This window comes from Perna viridis, chromosome 12 (genome assembly GCF_037379345.1).
Source record: "Perna viridis isolate PV_CMFRI_1.1 ecotype Kerala chromosome 12, ASM3737934v1, whole genome shotgun sequence".
In the NCBI taxonomy this organism is placed as follows: domain Eukaryota; kingdom Metazoa; phylum Mollusca; class Bivalvia; order Mytilida; family Mytilidae; genus Perna; species Perna viridis.
In genome coordinates, this window is record NC_142456.1 from 9,785,466 (window position 1) to 9,808,519 (window position 23,054).

Consider the following 23,054-nt stretch of genomic DNA (forward strand, 5'->3'; position numbering starts at 1 on the left):
ATTTGCAACATCTATATTTTATCTATATTAATAGTTTTGTATTCATTGATAAATACTGTATCTCTCATGTAGCTCCGACTATGATAAAAGTTGTGGGTGAAAATAAAGATAATGCTCTGTCTTATCTTAGCTACATGTCAAAGTTTAATTATAATGGCGTAATTATTTGTCCTTTAAAGATAACAAGTATTGCCGGAATCTGAACACCTTCCTGTATTAATACATGTACATCACAAAAATTGGCACAGTTACATGTATATACATACATGTCACTTAGAAAATGCATCTGCAAGGATTAAAGGCTGTGTGTCTTATAAGCTGTTTGTCGGCTGTTTGTTGTATACCGTTGTCTGAATTTTACCCATACGGACAAGGAAATGGAGACAGAAGGGTTCCAACGAATGATGATGGGAGCTCGCCAAAAGTTGAGATTAGTACTTCATTTCCATATTTCAACCAGCTGTTTCACTCTTTATTTGTAAGTAATATTAATATAATAAAGTGAATAAAGATATGCATTGTATATGTATGGCCATCATCCCAAGTCAGGATTTTGAGTCCACCTTCGCTCCAGGTGGACTCAAAACCCGGACTTGGGAGGATGATTTATGACAGGTTTATTCAGTAATATTTACGATTGTACATTTTAAAACTAATACAAGTGGCGATTCCAAAGGTCTAGATGAACAGAATAACTTTCTTCAGTTGAGAATTGTATTAATTTTGCATTAACATTTGGAGACTAATGAGAAATCAACAATACATGTAGCTATAGCCTTGAATCCCTACTCTTTTATACATTTCTATATCAGAATTTCCGTTTATAAATTTCAGATTCCCCATTTATGAACTTCTGGATACGCCCGTTACAATGATATGTAGGGATAGTCTCGTGCATAGATAAATCGTAATTATAACGATTTAATAGTAGAAACTTACAGAGATCTGCATGGTTTACATCGAATGAGCTACAACTGTTCAATATAATAATTATACATGTATCAATATTATTTATATTAAGCTCCTAAAAACCAACCTTGATGCACAACGATGTCGTCGTTTTATAGCCTTTGAATTGAATGTTTTACGTCAGGACTAATCAGTAAAATGAATAAAATATTCATATAAACGTTGCGTACGTTGTTTTTGTCACATTCAATTGAACCGGGGCTGGTTACGAAAACCGACATATTACTATTACAATGTGGAGTTATCAAAGGCAATATAGATATTAAAATGTGCGAAAATGTTAGCTGTTTTAGAATTACAATCATAAATCTTTGAAAGATCCCGTTAATTTTGGAGGGAAAGCATTATTCGATCACAAGAAAGTCCATTTTCATATGTGGACGGGTAACATTAAGAAATGCTTGCTTCACATTTCACCAATATATCTAAATTGTTTCTTGGCGTATTGTGATAAAACCAACTTTTTTGGAGCAGGTTGTGCTGCAGACGATGTCATATTTTTCAGGACGCAATGATAAATTCAAAGCGTATTACAATATCACAATGTCTCCCCTTTGATGTGGACATTGTAAAAATGGAAAGAAACCGACTTGAAGACAAATTTTAGACATTTTTTTTTAAGTTATACGGACAGCTTTTTTTAAATCGGGACTTTTATTAACTATATTAACAATTTATTACATAACCCCAATGAAAATATATATAAAATGTTCAATCAGTCTTTTTGTTAAGAGTCTTTTTGTCCGCATTTCAATTATGTCACAAATCTCATTTTTTTTCGACGTTGGCCATTGGCTACTTTCTTGCTTACCGTTGTAAAATATAACAACGAATATTATTTTTACCAAAGTTTATTCGGGTTTAAAGGATTGTATAAATATTCAGAATATCGTGTTTATTCTAAAAAAAATGCGTTTTATTGTCTAATAGTTGATAAATACGCACGTATGTTGTAATGTCGCGTTGTCCTTTTTCCGACGTTTTCTACACGTTGCGTGCTACCCAGTCTTAATCAAAAGCTTTTTTCGTTAGCTTTGAGTGAACTAATAACTGTGAAATTTTGAATTTTACATGTATATATATGCTGCATATAGTATATTTTAAAAATAATGGTACTTGGTTGAACAAGTATCTAAGCGCAGCATTTTGTCTGTGTCTAACCAAAATGTCACAACATCTAAAATTTGTATATTTTATTTATTCACGCGTACACCATGCATTTTTGACGTTTCCAAAGTAACGTTCTGTTTTGCGACGTAAAAACTCTTTTAATGTCAATTTTAAAAACAATAAAAAGTATTGAAAAGTTACATTGAATTATTATGACTGTGGACGTAATGAATAAAAAAAATTACGATTTCAGCGAATCTGATAATGAATCATTAATCAGATTCGCTAAAATCGTATTTTTTTTATTCATTACGTCCACAATCGTAATGAAAGAAATCTTGAAAAGAAAACAGGAAAAACAAAGCCCCCCCCCCCCCCACCCTTCGCGCGCACTCCTGTCTGTTCATATGCAATGATGTCCTGGTGAAATCGGGATCAGCGTACCTGCATCAAAGTATTTTGAAATATGTAGACTCGCGATTTCACATTCGCTAGTGAAATATTGTAAAATCAACGTATTTATGATCGTCTAATTACCTCTTGACAATTATTTTAGCTATAAGATATAACAAGCTGTACAAATATTGCGAAAAAATTTTTTTTTGATTTTTTTTTTTTAATCGGACGAAAAAACAAAACAAAAAATGATTTATTCTGGTGTGGCCTTTTTTGACCCCTTATAACTCGAAAACCATAAGAGATATCCGGAATCTGATTGAAAAATGCAGGCAGGTTTATCAATAAGGAATCCAATGAAGAATGCAATGAAATAAAAAAAGTCAAAATTGGACCGAAAAAAAAGTTATGATAATATTTTAGGCGTTGTCCAACTTTTACCCCCTATAACTTGAAAGGTCCAAAACACATAAAATCTGTTGTACATTTGTTTAGCCGAATTAAATAAAGAACACATTAAAAATAGAATATTTAAAATCGAAAAAAAAATAATAATCTGGATGAGTTTTAATAAAATACGTATTTTTACCCTTTTTGGCCCCTTTTTCTAAAGTGGCAGGGGCAGCAAAGTCCAAAATCATATCAACATTTCAGAACAATTCGTCAACCACAACGACGACTCGGACGACGACTGCGCCATAACATTATACGATCGCAAGTATAATAAAAACGGGATATTTCGTACTCATATTTTCTAAAAGAAGGTTTTTGTTTTCTCGAATTGTTTAGTTACGAATGCATGTATTCGGAAATATCAACATACATCTACATTAGAGATATAAAACCAAATAGGAAAGATTCACTTTGTACGGTTTCACAATATGATTTCCGGGGGAGGGGGTTGCTACTGACTTTTGTGCTTGTAGGTTTGTAAGATTTCTGTTTTAGTGAGAGTGTTTTACGTTTTTTTAGCGCATAACGAAATTTGTTTTCATAATTCCTGACATTTTTCTTATGGGATCAAATTTCCTTCAAATAATTTTTAAATGGTTGATGCCGAATTATTTACCATATCAAGATGTAATCTGATCATTTCAATTGACCAAAACATACGAAAAATCAATATCGAATCGGTAATTAAATAATAAAACATGTCGTGTGTTATTTTATGTAAAATAATAAATAAGCACACTTCTTTTTACATGTAACAATTATAGAACGATGTACGTCGCAATACAAAAAAGACGCCAAATGTTGCCGATTTCGACGTCAGCAAAAATGTCACCAACACCGTACGTTCGTCATAACGTACTCCGTTTGCATAAAATACACATGTGTGCACATGTACTGTACTAGATTTTACAGAGTATCTAGATGATAGATACATGTATAAGACACCTACGAGTTTTTTGGTTATGGTAGATCGGTTTCAATCGCCACCTACTCCTCAGGTCATTGCAACCCCTCTTTTTCGTTGTAACCTTGTTCTTTTAGATAATTATTACTACATTTTACTTTTACCATTTTAAAATATTTACCAACTGCATGCTCTTAATTATCAGTTACTATTACCGTAACAATTTTATGCTTTTTTTTACTATCTTTCCTGTAGGTGAATACAAACGGAGCTATCTCCTTTAGTCAGACATTGAGTACTTATACCCCGAGTCCTTTTCCACTGGGTGGAAACAGAAAGATAGTTGCCCCGTACTGGTGTGATATAGATACTAGAAAAGGGGGAGACGTCTGGTACTATGAAACAAATAATCAAGACTTGCTTCGAAATGCATCGGAAAATATTAAAGAAATATTTCCAGGACAAACAAACTTTGAAGCAGCTTGGGTGTTTGTAACAACATGGGATAACGTAGCATTTTATGGTTCAAGTAGTGAGGGACAAAAGAAGGTAGATTTGTTAGGCCAAATGAAAAATGTGTGTTTCATTATATTACATGTACCCAAAAAGTGTATCCTGATGTTTACTTTTTTCATTTGTTTTTCGATCTTAAAGTACTACTGAAGTAGACTCAATATAAAAATAGTAAAAAATCGAGAAAAAAAATTCCTACCTAGCTACCATAATTTTTTAAGATATAATGTGAAACAAGCACATTATCTTTTTCTTGAAAACCCGTTTCGAATTTCCGGTGCAGTCATTTCTCGCGCAATACTTCTGCGTGTCATGCCCGTACTGTAAATTGACCTACACGAACGAATATACTACATCGTACATGTATATGCCCATGTCAATTGCTATTTATCGGAAACAGTACAAATCTACTTTTTCAACAATCACACGTCCCATTTAGGCAAAAATAAAATAAAATAAAATAAAATAAAATCTTGTTTCCTGCTACCAAAAAGGAAAAATAGGGTAGGCAGGTAGTATTTTTTTTAAAAGATATTTTACATTGAGTACATGGGGAATCAATCTTGTCTAAGACTTTTAATGTACTTTAGGCAAAACAGCCATACAATGTTAAGGATAGGGACAAAAATGCGGTAGGTCGAGTAGCAGGAAACAACATGTTGTTTTTGTCCTATGAATCGTAATTTAATATAAATAGTTATATTGAACACTACTACTTGATTTTCACCATGTCCGTGTTTCTGCATCCGGATTATAAAAAAAAAAAAAAAAAAAAAAAAAAAAAAAAAAAAAAAAAACTGACACAAGCATTATTGTTTTAATCATATTTTTATTCAGCTACTCTATTTTCGAGACAGATTATCCCTTCTTTATATTTATTTATGCGTTTCTTGGTTATGAAGTTTTCTGATATATTGAGGTCGACTGGTATATAGGACGTAGTCTAAGTCCTATAATATTGGTCAAATAACCAACAACCGAAGTACGTTTTAGTAACAGAATCACGGCCAATTTGTCAATGTAATCATTGTGATGCTAGATTTAAATGTCAACGAAATTGTAGAGAGACTTATTTTGTTATACATGTACATATACGAATGTGCGAGTCATTTAACATAATTTAAACAACGGAGGGTGTCCATAAAAGTGTAGACCAAGGCCAGTTTTTAATTCAAAATTGAGATTTACCTTAATATGTAAGTGAATCCGAATATAGACAGTTGTTTAATAGTCACTTCTTATAACAAAATGATAATGATATAATCAACATTTATCCTTAGGAATTTTACGTTCAAATTTTGAATAATATCATTATTATAAGCGATTTCTTGTTTATCTTTTTGATCACCAGACCCTCAATTTATGTTTGATGATATAAGCAATCATGTATTATTTCTTCTTTTAGAGAAACACGTTTCAATCTGTCTTAATAACAAATGGCAGGCACTCGTTTGCTATATATCTCTACAACAAGATAGAATGGACAACAGGGACAGCAAGCAACGGTAATGACGACACTGGTCTCGGTGGTACGCCTGCGCAGGTACATGTAATTTGTAAAAAAGAGGAAGGCACGTATCCAGTGAAATAATACACAGTATTACTGAAATTATAGTTAAATTTTGAATCAATACTACACATCTCTTTTAAGTTTTTTATACGTCTTTAAGAAAAAGTATAAATGCAAAATGTGTCAAACTAAAACAAAACAATGTCAGGAACTTGATGACCATCGAAAGAATTAGTCACCTACAAAAAAAAAACAAAAAAAAAAATCAAACAAACAAACAAACAAACAAACAAAGAAAACCCTAACACTGCAGAAGAAAAGTGTAGCATCTTCAACTTGTCAAAGATTAAGGTTCAACTCATGCACTCCAGAATAGTTGATCTTTGATTAATATATATACATTGTGTATCTGAATTACTTCTAGGTTGGTTTTGACGCGGGCGATGGACACAACTTTCTGGCTATCAATGAATCAAGGACTGACGAGGTAATCAATGTCACAAAACTGAGTAACGTAGACGTTCCTGGAAAATTCGTGTTCAGATTAGATAAAGAAAAAGTAACAGGAGGTGGATGTACGGAGGAAACAGGCGGTACGTTTTATATTTATAAAATATTTGTGTTAGTCAACTCTTGATTGTCTACTCTATTAGATTATGCAATAACCTAGTTTTAGACGATCAAACTTGAGTAAAAAAACCTCATTTATTCATTACGAGTTTATTATTGACATACAGTTGCGATCACTTCTAACCTCTCCTCGATCCTGTCAGGATTCGCTCTCATTGAACAGTTCTAAACTGTCAGAAAATATTCTGACCCACGACACTCCTTGTCAGGATCTGTCAGGATTTTGCACAAGCACTGTCATAATCTATCATAAGTCGTGACACTCTCCTATCAGGAACTATTCTAGGTAGAACTCAGACGTGAATTAGAAGAATCCTGACATATCTTGACAGATTCTGACAGTCACTTCTAGAAAATACTTCTCTGACTGAATTACATATACAGTACATGTACGTGATTCCGACAAAAAGTCATAGTCACCAAATCCAATTCGTACGACGGGAAGGAAGCCTTAATTCCTATGTTTGAACTTGATTTATTTTTCAATTTTCGACAAGACTGTGGTGTATGGAATGCAGTACCAACAAATATTGTTGCCTGTCGTACCCGGTGCTACGTCTCTGACTTTAAAGAATTTGGAATTCAATAAATTAAATGATCGTAAGAAAGCCGTGACCGCTGTAATTAGCTGTATCAATATCACAATTCTTACATATTTTAAATGTTTCAGTGTAGTTTTCTTTTTTCTTTCTTTTGGTAGATTTTTATCTACATCGGATTGGTTGTTGTTTTTCTTTGCTTTACTCTCCTTTTTCTTTTTCCATCAATTAATTGTTCATTCCGTTGTAACTGTTTTTGTCCCTGATTAGGTATATAAATGAACTATTTGCACTAAAACTTAGTGAGTAATGTAAGTAATCATTTCATTATAGTGACTGACCTGTGTTAACATATATGATAATTAATAGACCCTTTTGTGCTAAGTGTGGGATGGTCGATGAGCATGCGTAGAGCATGCTCAATATACACTTCCGCGAATTCTTTTGTTCTACCCAAGCCCTACCTCGCGGAAGTGTATTTTGAGCATGCTCATCAAGTTACCACAAAAGGGTCTATACTACATTAAATAAGTATGTTTAAATACCCGGCTCTTTTGGACCTACAAGTCACCTTATATCTAAATCATTATACAAAACAATAAGATAATCACGGATTGTTAATAAAACATCTTTGACGTAATGACGAAAACATGGGATTCCAAATATAGAAATATTATGAAACAAACCTTATCAGTTCATCAATTATTTATGTAGAAATATTTACTTAAGGGCTAAGAACTATCTTACATATACAAGTGTTTTTTGTAAACTACTAATTTCATTAATAGGGACACTGACTATTTTTCCTCGTTATATTACAATGTTTGGAGGAACCGAACTTTCCATTGGTGGACCTTGCGTTCAGGAAGGAGACAGAATTGAAATTGAATTTGAACGTGTGTCCAGACGTCAGCCTTGCAGGCGAGCTTCAAAGACCATCGTCAAATGTATCTCGCCAATGGCAAATGTAACTGGTGATGTCAAAGTCAATTTGTATATAGAACGCTTCCCGAAAAATGCCCCAGTTAATTTTATGGCTCCATCGAATTTACAACAAAACGATCAACAGAGTATTAAATACACTGGTATTTCATCTTTCGGTATGTATACAAAAGCACACTATGCCTGAGTATGCCTGCTATGAGTCATGCCTTAAACATATATATTATAGCTTGATTGATGTTCAAATCTACAATAAATTAACACCACCAAAAATATATCAAGCGACAAAAAATCAATCGGTCACAAATGCGGCTGGAATAGCAAACTTATGACAAGCAGAAACGAGCAAAAACATTTTTTTTTTAAATAAAGTACGCTCAGAAACAAATAACTGGAACCCTACAAATGTGAGCGAACAAAAACGAATAACTGGAACCCTACAAATGTGAGCAAACAAAAACGAATAACTGGAACCCTACAAATATGAATAATTCGTGTTTATACTCTGTCAGGAATTCGATCTGTTGTTAGTGTTGTTCCTGATCAACACTCGTTTGCTAACCTTAAAAAAAAAGAAATCAGATTATGACATGTTTAATTAATGAATATGATAAATTGCCACATTCAATGCAATATGTAGCAGATAACGACAATTTTTTGTTTTTTTTTTCTTTGAAAAAGAGGGAGGCGTACGCCCATTACGCACTCACCTGATCTCGACCCTGCCTCCTCTCACTTGAAAAATGGAGGTATAGTATATACTGTAGTAATTAAATATCCTACTTAAAGCTAAATTAGGAAAAAAAAACCTTTCAAATGTAAACCTCTTTCAATATGTTTTACAGTAAATCCGGTTGATACTAGGAAGTCCCACATCTCCCAGTTAAACCCAGAGTCATGGGCAATAGGACAGATAGTTACCATTGAATGGGATACTTTACCTTTCAGTGCAGATTCACTAGCCATAGAACAGTTTTATGTAGGGGTATGTTTATAACAAATATAAATGTATACAGTGAAACCTGTCTAACCAGAATCATTAGGGTTTTGTTTAGACACGTATTTTCACGTTATTTTTTAATATTGTATGATTTGACTGTTAAACTAAACTTATAGACTGTCTTATTTATAACAGCCAGTTATGAAAATCTTACAGGTGTAAATGCCACGTATAAACAGCGCGAATCTAAGGGTTGGGGGCCCCAGTGAAGTTCTGCTTTCTATAATATCAACCAACTTTTCGAGCAATCCCAGCCCTCCTTTTGGATCCACCGATACCGCTATTGATTCACTTTTTATGCTGCGGACAATGGAAATATTCTTCCTCTAGTAAACAATATATCAAAATATTTGTATTAAAAACTGACTTTTCTCAAATGAAAATAAGATTTTTTTTTATTTATTCTGATATATTTTTCTATTTTCTTTATCTAGAAATAAGCCTACTCTTCTAAGAAATGTAACAAGATGACATCTTTTGAAGCAGTACAATAAATTAAAGAAAGGTTCAAATCCCCTTACTTCACTTAAAATAGACGTTTTATTTCTCTTAATAGACTAAGAATGGAACTGCGGTTAAACTTCAATCTGAAGGTTACATCGCGAGAAACCTAAACGCTTCCCGCCACACGCACACTTTCATGCTAAAATCTTCTAATCAGGCAGTCGTATTCAGGATACATCCAGAACCGAAGCAAACAGATTATATCGGAAAGTAAGTTTTTTTTTAATAAAGTTTAGTGAGGGCTTGAGAAGATATCGACGAGTAAATAGCTGGTTGCTGCGATCCTCGATGTATTTTACAATGAACTTATACGATCGTTCTCTTGTTATGGTTTATTGTAGAATTTTACTGCTACTCGGGTTTTCTCATTTTGATTCCGGATGCTTGCTTTAATATAATTATAAGTTAAAATAGTAATATATCGTTAAACAAACCAACAAATCTGACTGTTATTTTTACTCAATTTTCTATACAATTATCTTTTCATCACATGAGAGCACATTCTTTTTAATTAGGAAACTACATTACATTCAATTTGTTTTGGTATTTAGTTCTTTTAAGGTAATAAATGTTTTGACATTCCAAGCAAATTGGTGTCATTCGAAATGTCGTTTGTCTTGTTCAGAAAAGAAAATGTTCTTAGTCTTAACAATTGCTTTGTTCCATGTTAACTTGCCTAGTGTTACAGCCGAATAAGTTCATGAATCATGCATCAAATTTTCATGTAGAAGAGTGATTTCTCTTTGACATTTAGTTTTGCGCTAGTTCCTAGTGTGTGGTCTGATGTGTACATTCCACGACCAACCACTGGAAGAGAAGGTATTAGAAACTATTGCAATAATTGGATGATACGTGACCAGATGTACCAAGCCGTCAGTCGCGATAGCGTGGAGATATGTCCCTGTAATATAAATCAAGCACGTCTCGACATCACTAGATTTAGTGCCGATCCTTTGTGTAAGATTGTAAACAATGGCAACGGTAGAAATGACTGTACCTTCAGTCCAGATGCAGAACAATGCGTTAGGATGGTTTCTCTTGGGTAAAGTTTCTTTATTTTAAAATTCAGCGAAATAACTTGGAATATTAAGAAATCATTCCGTAGTGCAAAGAAATATACACTTACATTTAATAATATCTCAGATGATATACACGTACATGTAATAATACTTAAGATTAGAAATTGTTGGTATTATGATACATTTAGATAAAAAGAAATTGGAGGTTTTTTTTAATCCATTGTGTTAACTGATTTGTAATATTAATATAATGAATTTCTGTGAACAGTAAAAAGCTGGAGAAATGTATACAAAAGTTTCTTGAAAAGATTTATCCAATTGTCTTAAACATTGCCTTCCTTTTCCACAAAAATTCTTGCAGCCCTATAAAAATATATGAAGTGTAAACTTATGTAAGAATCAGGCAAAATGGTGAAAATCAGAACCACCAATCTGACAATATAATTTTTCACTCAAGGATGATTTCTTTTTTTTTTATTGTAATAGAATGTTAGACAAAACAAGTTTTTGACAAAGTTATCTGCCATTGAAATGCTCATTTCCAGTGCATTTCAGTAAAATATAACCCAATTCACCAAGATGATTTTTTTTCTGTATACTGATGGTGCAAAGAGTCAAATTAAACTTTAAAATTGTGTTTTTTTCATACCATATTTCATCAACTGCCTGATTCTTATAGGGACTGATACTAATAACAAACGGAAATAGCACAGAAAAAAAAAATGTGAAGAAAAGTATGACCTAGAATGGCATATGTACTACATTAAATAAAGATTAATATGTAAGCTTAAAAACATACATTCAAATCTTTGATTAAGTCAGAATAACGTCTGCTATATCCGCTTTTCATCCATACCTTTTATTAATGTATTCATACCTTTGGTTATTTTATCCATACCTTTGGTTATTTTATCTATAGCTTTGGTAATTTTATCTATAGCATTGGTTATTTTATCCATACCTTTGATTATTTGCAGACAAATCGGAAATGACAATCAGTGTTGCTATGACAAAAGGGGAAACTTAATCGAAACAAACAGTCATGAATTTGGAGGATTTGCCCACAGATATCATTATAAGGGTGGTCCTAACGGCAATATCCCACATCTGTCCAATATTTATGATGACATAGTACCATTCGTGTATTGTTGCCAGTTCTACAAACAATATCTAACCGGAAATAATGGATTTTGTGCGGAATTTCTACAAATGCGCCCTGCTTCTCGATGTAAAGGATATGTACCCCCAAGGATAGGTGATTTAGATTTACAATAGATTTGAACAGATGTATTATGCAAATAAGGTAGACATGCTGACAAAACACGAACACTGGAAATAGAAACAATATATACCGGCGAATGAAATTCCAAAGTCGAAAAAAAAGTAAAAAAACTGAATCAAATTTGAAATATATGATGTCCAGTTATGCACGCACACATGCAACGACAGAGAATAGAATAGTTTAGAGTATTAACGCTTAATATAGTTTTGTATTGTTGATATGGATGAATTTGTTTTTTAAATGTATATGATAGTTTTTCATAAGTCTATATAGGCTGGTTATTGGTCTTTTATTTCATGTGGTTATTTTCGACTGACTGTTCTGTAGGATCATTGCTTGACACTTTAATAGAAATTTTAATATAATTTATCATTATTATTATTATTATTATTATCATACTGATGGTGAATATTATCAACCTGAGTGTGTATAGTCTGCCGGAAAGCTGATTTTTTAAAAGCCAAATTGTTTTGACATTTTTTGTGAACTGTACGACCTAAATACTTAAGAACTTCTCCGTCTAACAATCAGGCAAAATGTATATAAGGTGTGGTACATGAAGGAAAAAACACAGAGATTTTATTGCATTAACCAAGTATTTATACCCGATAACTTCCAGAAATAACCATCAAAGTGTTTGCAAAATTTGCCATTTTAAGTTATTGATAGGTCAAATTTAGTTGAAATGCACTATGGAAAAATGACGGGAAAATTTTCCCGCACTTTTTCCGTATATAAGCAGTAAAAGAATATCAAAAAAATATTTCTTACAAACGGGGGTAACTTTGATTTTAGCTTCTACAAGTGGCGATCCTCATATGGTAACACTGGATGGATTACATTACACGTTCAATGGTGTCGGAGAATTTATATTAGTGACAGATCAGAATGATGAGTTGAACATCCAGGCAAGAATGGAACAATTTAAAGATGACGAAGGTTTGTTACTTAATATTAACGCAAAACCGTCAGACTTGTTAAAAAACATTCAACAAGAAAGCAAAAAGAAACAAACAAATCATTATAGCAAAAACAAAAATAACCCAACAAACAAACAAAAGAAAATAAGAATAGATTTAAAAAAAGAAATAACAATGATAAGGGTGTAGATGTCATAGGAGCTTTTCGTTCATCGACCATTTTCTGTCGTTGTTTATTTCTACATTGCTTTTTCATTATAGTCAAAGCTACTATACCATTGGGTATTTTGCTAAACATATTTTCTTTTAAGAATGTCAATCATCCGCCATTATTGCTGTTGTACCCCAAATCCGTGCATTTCCGGTTCAGAGATTAAACTAGTATGGGAAGCCATATGGTTACAATACATTTCAACTAAACAAATAGAAATATGCTAGTATTGGATTTATTAAAAATATATAGTACTGGACAAAGATAACTTTATAGAATATATTTTTTTGTCTATTTAAAGAGAAATATTTATATGTGAGAATTTAAACACTTCATTATTTAAGGCAAAATATTTCAAAATGATGTTTATCTTATTTCAATTCATATTCAAATAATCATTTGATTGAATTTGATTAAGAATTGAAATCATTTAGAATATTTGAGATTAATTAAAATTGATATACTAGGTGATCTCAATCATTAGATTATTGTAACTTGCTAACTTTTAATTGATAAATATTTAAATACTCTTAAATAAGTATTTCATGTACCATTTTTGTTCACCTTTTTTTTCATTTGATGTAATTCTAACTCAGGAAATTAAATCATTTATACATTTGAACAACTTTAATAAAATCAACAGCAGCAAAAAAAAATAAAAAATAAATTAAAAAAAAAAATTGTAAAAACAAAAAATAATTTATTCTGTACTGCATTGAAGGCAGATTTCTCAGCATCAGAGTGATACTGTTTTTTTTTCTTCAATTTTTATATATATATCTTTAAGTAAAAAAATATCTCAAATTAGCTTAAATTTGCTATTTGTGAAAATTTCCTAGTGTCAAATACTGCTTAACTATTAATTTCCATTGAATTTTTCTAAACAGAATGTTTTTAAGATAAGGGAACATATGTAATTTGTCAAATCCTCAGAAAATGTTATTTTTTTTTTGTTTATCTGGCATTCCATAGTTAATTCATATGACATATGACGTATTTTGGTCACGTGATTGTTGTTTGGGAAGCTTTGAAAATGGCAGACGATAAATTAATATCGATTGATTGGATTCATGCGTATTTTCTACATTTCTAAAAGGGAATAAATAATATGACATACAAAGGTTTTGGAAAAGTTGGACGCACTCTATGTTGAGCTTAAAACTTACCTGGAATACCGACAATCTGTTCATTCTTGTTGTCTTCATGAAACAGGCCTGGTTCAGTATCGGCAACCTCTGAACTCTGACCCAAGCACGTGCAATCAGTTCCGTACAAAAAGGGATATTAATAATACTTCAGAACTAGGTATACATCGGAAAGAGGGTACAGCAGTATATGTGTCCATTTCTTTGTCTTGTCTAGCCCTTGGGCTATATTATTTTGATAACCATTTGAATACTTAGTCTAGCTCCTTTGATTTCTCTCTTTTGAAAACAAGAGACTAATGCAAGATATTAAATTTGTAATAAAAATGTTTTTTATGATGAAATTTCGTTGAACTATTTTTGTTAAATGTAATCGATTTCTTTATGTTTGTTAACGCAATACATTATTTGAAGTGAATGCAAAAACTTAAAATGATGCCATAGATATCTTTCAAGCTATTTGCAATTCTAATCTATTTAAGTCATGTCCGCATTAAGATGGAAGAATCGAATCCGCCATGCACTCTTTGTCGTCTCGGTCACAAAAAGTCGTCAATATATTAAATCGAGAATGTCAAATTCATCTTTTTAATAACCTGTGGCTATTTAAATCATTTCTTGAAATATAACGGAACTGGTTTTTGCCTTTACATTTATATTATTTTACCAAATAAACGACAATCTTATCCGAACGCTTTCTTTTCTTCAAATAAAAACACAATAATTCGCAACGTCATATGCCGTTAAAAAGACTCCCACACGGGCCGGTAATTCGCAACGTCATATGCCGTTAAAAAGACTCCCACACGGGCCGGATTTTATCTTTTGAATATTGGCTATCATTTGTTATGTTGTTCAACATGTCATATTTCCATTCCTCTTTCGTCTACCCCGGTCCTGACATTTTTTTATTTTGCAACTCGCCTGGTATTTATAGGAAGGCAGAGGATGTGACGCTCCCATTTTTAATGGAGTCTGAATGGCTCATTTACCTATGTTGCTTTGTACGTTTTATGTTCTTGTATGTGTCTATTTTTCCGGTCTAGTTTTTGTCCCTGGATTACATTCTTTTAATTTTCTGTAGAATCTTGGTTTCCTTGATTACTTTCTCATATTATATGTTGACTCGGGATTGAAGAAATTGATCAGAAGAAAACGTAGTATTAAGCAATATCAGAATATTTTTTTATACCGATTTAACCTCTAAAACCAATATTTCCGGTTTAAGGTTGTGACACCTACAAACTGCTTAGAAATTAAGCAAACTCTTGGTGTAATGACAGAAGAATAGCATAAATATTTGACCTATGTATAAATTTGGGAAAAATCATGAGCTATTGCGAATTGTATCACATGTTGTCTTCCAAGGATATAAATTTGTCAAAAAATGAAATAACCCTTCTTAATTAATTTTGATGGATTCTTGAATCCAACATAAGAATGTGTCCCCAGTACAACAATATTTAGATTTACTGTCTAGGGTAAAATTGCCTAGAAAAGTACCAACTTATTCTAAAAATGAAATCATATCATAATACTGCATTACAGTTGTGGCTAATCAACATTGAAAAATATATACATTTGTAGACCCCCTAAAAACAAATTAATATCTCAGTAAATATTTACAGGATATACTAAACAGGCAAGTGTAATTACGTCATTGGCAGTGCAGTGTAATAGTTCTTTAGACGTTGTAGAAATCAGACTCAATGAAATACGATTGGTAGATGTCTTGGTGAATGGAGAGTTGGTGGATTTCACTGATACGGAAAGTGTTAGTAAAGAAGGTATGATGTTTTAAATCTGTGATAGGAAGCTCAAATGTCTCTTATGTTATGACAACGGACAGATAGTTATAAAATAAGAGAAAATCTATTTCTTAAGACAGCAACAAATGTCTATGTGTATGACCATGAACTTTCACTACCAAAAAGGGCCTGTCTCTTTGAAGGAGCATCAAAGAAAATCTGATTTTTCTCTAGTCTTTTGCAATAGGAAACAATTGTTCAATGCCCGAAATAAAACCCTTTTTGCACACCTTTATACATTTGTTATGGTCCAGGAATAAGTGTGTATACCTAACACATTATAACATCTGCTATTGTTTCAGCAACGAAGTTTGGGCACACCTTATAACATTTGTTATTGTTTCAGGAACGACGATTGTGCACACCTAATAACATCTGCTATTGTTTCAGGAACGACGATTGTGCACACCTAATAACATCTGCTATTATATCAGGAACGACGATTGTGCACACCTAATAACATTTGCTATTGCTTCAGGAACGACGATTGTGTTTACCTTATAACATCTGCTATTGTTTTAAAAACGACGATTGTGCAAATCTTATACATGTAACATCTCCTGTTGTTTCAGAGACGACGAGTGTGTACACCTTATAACATCTGTCATTGTTTAGGGAACGACGATTGTGTAAGCCTTATAATATCTGCTATTTTTTTAGGAACGGTTGTGTACACCTTATAACATCTGCTATTGTTTTAGGAACGACTATTGTGCACACCTAATAACATATGCTATTGTTTCAGGAACGACGATTGTGCACACCTTATAACATCTGTCATTGTTTCAAGAACGACGATTGTGCACACCTAATAACATCTGATATTGTTTTAAGGACAACTATTGTGCACACCTAAAACATCTGTCATTTTCAGGCACAACGATTGTTCACATCTTATAACATCTGATATTTTTTTCAGGAATGACGATAGTGTACACATTTTAACATCTGTCATTGTTTCAGGAACAACGATAATGTACGCCCTATAACATCTTGTATTGTTTCAGGAACGACGATTGTGCATACCATATAACATCTGTCATGGTTTTAGGACGACGATTGTGTACACCGTATAACAACTGCTGTTGTTTTAGGAACAACTATTTTGCACACCTTATTACATCTGCTAATGTTTCAGGAACGACTGTTGTGTACACTTTATAACATCTGCTATTGTTTTAGGAACGATTGTGTACAACTTATAACATCTGCAATTGTTTTAGGAACGACGATTGTGTGCCCCTGATAACATGTGCTATTTTTTTAGGAACGACTATTGTGTACCCCTTATAACAACTGCTATTGTTTTAGGAACAACTATTTTGCTTACCTTGTAACATCTGCTGATGTTTCAGAAACGATTACTGTGTACACCTTATAACATCTGTTTATGTTTCAGGAACGGCAGTTGTGCACATCTTATAACATCTGGTTTTGTTTTATTAACGACGATTGTGCACACCTTAGAACATCTGCTATTATTTTAGGAACAACGATTGTGTACCCCTTATAACATCTGCTATTGTTTTAGAAACGACGATTGTGCACATATTATAACATCTGCCATTGTTTCAGGAACAACGATTATGAGTTCCAGAGGAAACAATGTGACTGATATTATATGGACTACAGTGAACTGCAGGTTTCCAAATATCGCTTTAAATGTAACAGCTATGAAGAAAATGATCAACTTTAATCTCATGGTAGCTGGGCAAGAATTACGAGGTATGTTTATGAATCCATTACGCTACTTGGCTCATTGGTGAGAAAAAAAACCAAATATCACGATAACTTGGATGTATGCATTTGGTTCGTTAACTGTGTAATTATCTGACCTATCAATGACACAGAAATTGTTGCACGTTTATTCAGTCCTTCAGAGTGTTTTGTTTCCTCCCATAGATAGATCATATAAGTATGCTAATTGTTTTGTGTCTGCCATATATATACCTGCAAAATTCCCAACGATGTTAGAACTGTCAAATTTGCGATTCAAATTTTTGGTCGTTCCCTCCGCGGGACTCGAACTCGTAGCTCTGTGACATCTATGGCAACACCGCCTGCACTAAATCCAGCGCCCTAGACAACTCGGCCAGCTAGGCTATATAAAAATATAGCTTTCGCTGGCCGGGTCATTCCTCCGCGTAGGATTAATCTAGGGCTGTAACTTAGTACACGATTTATGGTAGTACGGGACAGTTCATCTAGGTGTTATTATGCAGGATCTAGATGAACTGTCCCGTACTACGATACATCATGTACTAAGTTACAGCCCTAGATTAATCCTACGAGGAGAAATGACCCGGCCAGCGAAAGCTATATTTTTATGTAGCCTAGCTGGCCGAGTTGTCTAGGGCGCTGGATTTAGTGCAGGCGGTATTGCCATAGATGTCACAGCGGTACGAGTTCGAGTCCCGCGGAGGGAACGACCAAAAATTTGAATCGCAAATTTGACAGTTCTAACATCGTTGGGAATTTTTCAGACCCTTCTATAAGTTTACGTTATCTTCCCTGTATCAATTTGATCCGATGGAGCAGTGTAGCGAATAGAGTCGTCACATTCTGAGATGTTGTATATACATATATATATATATAATCATTAGAAAATATGTAAATAAAATTAATTAAAGGATGCATTTGTTGCAGGAACACTACGTGGTTTATTAGGGAATTTTAATGGCAGAACTGATGATGACTTTATAAGTAGAGCTGGAGTGGAAATACCAATCAACGCTTCATTGGAAACGATCCATCAGTACTTTGGACTGCCCTGTAAGTAAATATGCTCAGGATTATAAATCGTTGTTTACCACCCTTCCTATCATAAACAATGTCATTTTTTTTATACCTAATACATTCAAGGTATATATTTTGGGGTTAACTTATCTCTTTAATGTCTTCAGCAGTTGATCATCTGAAAATAAGAAATGATTTATTGCAAAATGACCAAAAACTTTAAATTGCGATAATTATTAATTAATTATTATTAATCTAATCATCAAAATAATACATGTAAAATGTGGAAATTTCTACATTATAAATGCGAGATATTCACCGATATTGCAAAATCTAGACGATGCATATAAGTGGTTGTTTATGTAATGCAATATTTTAACAGGGATGACAAATGCATCGGAATCTCTGTTCACTTATGCTATTGGGAAAAACCACCAATCTTTCCAGAGAAAGGACTTTAGACCCACATTTAACCCAATGGACCACTGCAGTGAGAACAATGTGACAGGTGTTTGCGGCGATGACAGTGCATGTCAATTTGATCTTTGTACTACTAATGACGCAAGCGTTGCAGCCGTGACGAAGCATGCGTCGGAAGAAATGAACATTCTTTCTGAACTTACTCTGCCAGGTCTGTGGAAATGAACACTTTTTGTAACAAACTTACATGATAAATTACTATGATGCATTTCGTACTTAAAATGTGCTGGGCAATATAAAGTACAAATATTGTGTTTACAGTAAAACTAATAATGCAAATGATATGTCCGTCACGTCGTCCTTCTTTCTTCGCTTTAAATGTAAAAAAAAAAATAATTGAGTTACATTAGGTCATGTGGACAGTCGGCGGATGAACAGAGGTATAAAATTATATAGGTAGCACTTTATCAATAAAAAGCAAACACTTTAAAAGTACGAAAATATCAATCTAATATAAATTATAATATGACGAAATAATTGAGTTACATTAGGTCACGTGGACAGTCGGCGGATGAACAGAGGTATAAAATTATATAGGTAGCACTTTATCAATAAAAAACAAACACTTTAAAAGTACGAAAATATCAATCTAATATAAATTATAATATGACGTGCTTCAAAGCTTTCTTTAGACCACAGTCATGGTAAAAAGTGATAAACACATGACCAGTATGTCGTGCAGCACATTGGCTGAGTCTATTAAAAATAGGAAGAAACTAGTCATATTAGAATTAAAATAAATCACGGAAACTCCATTTTATCGTTGTTCTACCACGGGCTGCCCATTTATGTCGGTATTTATCCTTTCGCTATCGCTCGGGGTAACACAATGCGAAATAAATGGTCAGCTCTTGGTTAAACAATAATACAAAAGAGTGTCTGTGATTTATTTCTTGAGTATAAAACAAATCTTTTTTGGTGTACACGTTCGCGCTTCTTACGTAGGGTTACTACTTTCGTACTAGTTATCTTTCACTTGTTTAAGACTATCAAATTCATCCATTTAGAAACCACGAAATGATCTTTTGCAAATGTAATATGTTAAAACCAAACTGAAAGTTGTTTGATATTTGTGACACATATATCATCATACGTCTGAATCGAAATTAAAAGGAAGATAACCAAAATGAACGCATGAAATTCAAAGTATTGTTCTTAAATTTCTTAATGTTTTTTTTTCTCAAAACGAATATAGTAATAAAACCAAATGTTTCGACGGTATGAAATAAAAGAAAAGGTGCCCAATATAACCAGTAGAATGATCAAAGTATTAAATAGATATTTTAAGATCATAATTAGCAGCAATTGTTATTTTCACCATTGTGTATAATTTTCTCGACCGTAGCAGGTTATTGCCTTTACATTCTTTACAAAATATACGATACATAGGTATATACTGGGTTTTCTTTTTCTAACCCTCGTTCCTCAAAGTTGCTTTACTACCTAAACCCACCAAAAAACCGGGCCCTGCCTGACTCTACTTTGAATGTTAACACCCCTCACAAATGTTGTGTGTCTGTGTTAATACAATATATCGTCATATTTATCTTTGCATATTCATCCTGTAGCATGTGGCGTTCTATCGAATGTTCCCAACGGATATTGGAACTATTCAGGTCACTCAGCTTCTCTTGAGTGTAACCCTGGTTATAGTCCTAACGGAACTACCACTGTACAGTGTGGAAATGACGGAAATTGGAGCAGTATTACAAATGTTTTTTGTGAAGAGAGTGGTTCGTATAGATATTACAATTCCGATACCGGACGTTTGTTATAAATTTCTTTGTACTTAGGTAACAGTTTTCGTGGTTGCGAAAGTTTAGTTAGTTTTGAGAGTTTAGGTTACCAACTTATCAACGAAAATTCTATATTACTTAAGATTAAAAAATTGTGATATCACTTTCATGTTTCTATGAAAATCACATAAAATGTGTTCCAAGTGAACTCCATTCCTTATATACATGTATCAGTACATTCTGTGGTTTGCGTTGTCGTGACAACAATGAATAATATAAATATAAACGATATATCCTTGACATGCAATAGTATGTACATGTTCATGATCAACGTGTAGCTCAGTTGACACAATAAGATATATTGATATGGTCTTTAACTAGCAAAATACAACATGACTGTTCAATATTCAGTTTCAATCTGTATTCAGGAATACCAATTATATAAATATTGACAATACCAATACGGTGAGTTGTATACGTGTTTCTAGGCTTTAAATTATTATGATAATTTAGGTACAAAAATAAGGCTGAAAAACACATGCATTTGTAAAATACCTCCCATTATAATGTGAAACATAACTCACTTCTTATCAGCGAAATTACATACCCGAACATATTTTAGGCTGCGGAGTACTAGACAATGTACCATTCGGTACTTGGAACTATTCAGATGACCACTCCGCTTTCCTACAATGCTACCCTGGATTCAGGCCAAATGGTCCTACTACTGTTCAGTGCACAGAAGGGAAATGGAGTCCTTTTAATACTGTTTGTGAAATGAAGAGTAGGTATATTGTTCAGAAGTGAAAGTTAAACATCAAGAAACTCCAGATAACAATGAAATTGTCTCAAAATGGGCAGCTAGGAGCATTTCCTCGTAGTGTTAAGTAGTATTTTATTTTGGTCACGAACACGTATTTCTGGAAACACTCTTACAAAGGTAGAGCTATTGAATGTAGAAGGGACACAATCTCCTCTGATGGCCTACACTTTTCTACTACTTTTTACTTAGCCAGTTTATACTTTGATACAGGATGTAAACAAATTCAAAAAGCATTTGCGTATCAAATTAAAAATCCTGGAATTTGGCAGCGACTGAATGCAAGCACGCATAATTCGAATATACACTACGAAGCTAATAGTAATACATTTACCAATAGCACTGGAAGCGAATTGTGAAGAATTTATTTATATACAAACCCTGAAAATTAATTGATGATCATCTGTTTTTAAGATGATAATAAAGTTACCAACCATGAGGAACAGTTAAAGGGTATATTCAAGAAGAATGTCCATACAAAACATATAACAACGTTACAACAAGTAGTTTTGTATTTTTCAGATAATGTAGTAAGCTGCAGTACTATCTTACAATTATCCTATCGACTTCCAATATTGTTGGTTGTAGTACACAAATTGTACTCCATGTTACTTTAAAGCATTGAAAACAAGAGGAAATGAAAACGAACAGATTGAAGTGGCGAAAATTGTGGGTGACTGTTGCCTGCGAAAGATCGAAATATGCATCATAACGTTTAGTGTTTATTTATTTACATGTGTATAAAATAAAACAATTTAATCCATCGAAGTAAAAACACTTCTTGAATAAATGATGTTTTTTTTTCTTGGTTACCATACCTAGAGTGACTCTCATGGATAATTTTGCAAATTTTTTGAAGGCTGGTACAGAAAACTACATGGTCTCAGATAACAAACACTCAGGTATTGCTGAAGTTTTGACGAAAAGACCAATCACTTATTTCAATACTTGCGATGTTTTGTTTCATTACATTTCGGATCTGTTTTAATAGTTTTTATTGTAACAATGTACTTCTGACACGTATAGGTTTTACTATGGATAATCTAGGACATCCTCGAAACATTAACAAGTTAAAATAGATCACTGTGGACAGCCCTAATCTGTAAATATTTGTTGTATATTTATTCTTGTATTGAGCATGCAGTGCTAAAAAATATGGTTCTTGTAAATAGTAAATTAATTTTTTTTATACGAAACTTGCAATCCAGTATTTTATAATGTATTGTAGATATTTGTCATTACATAAATTCAATGCATTTACGTATTGTGGCATACCACGGAAAAGGCAGATCCATGATTTCAGTTTAATTAGTGTGAATGGAAATAAAGTTTGAATGAAGCAAGACAAGATGGTCTGATAAATATCAAGATTTTATCTTTTTCCAATTAAAGGGGACGTATGCTCAGGGTGTATTCATGGCAATTAA

General features: G+C 33.0%; 1 protein-coding gene across 1 annotated transcript; it reads left to right on the plus strand.

Moving 5' to 3' along the window:
- Nucleotides 1-241: 241 nt before the first annotated feature.
- Nucleotides 242-22,429, plus strand: LOC148601128 (protein mesh-like). Its single transcript, XM_088554163.1, has 17 exons — nucleotides 242-478; nucleotides 4,088-4,381; nucleotides 5,751-5,888; nucleotides 6,280-6,448; nucleotides 7,813-8,124; nucleotides 8,812-8,951; nucleotides 9,523-9,680; nucleotides 10,225-10,512; nucleotides 11,467-11,744; nucleotides 12,567-12,710; nucleotides 15,676-15,834; nucleotides 17,431-17,580; nucleotides 18,502-18,627; nucleotides 18,974-19,222; nucleotides 20,640-20,804; nucleotides 21,430-21,591; nucleotides 22,150-22,429. Exons 1-17 carry the CDS (start codon nucleotides 281-283, stop codon nucleotides 22,242-22,244), a joined length of 3,225 nt encoding a protein of 1,074 aa, XP_088410289.1. The 5' UTR covers nucleotides 242-280; the 3' UTR covers nucleotides 22,245-22,429.
- The last annotated feature ends 625 nt before the right edge of the window (nucleotides 22,430-23,054 follow it).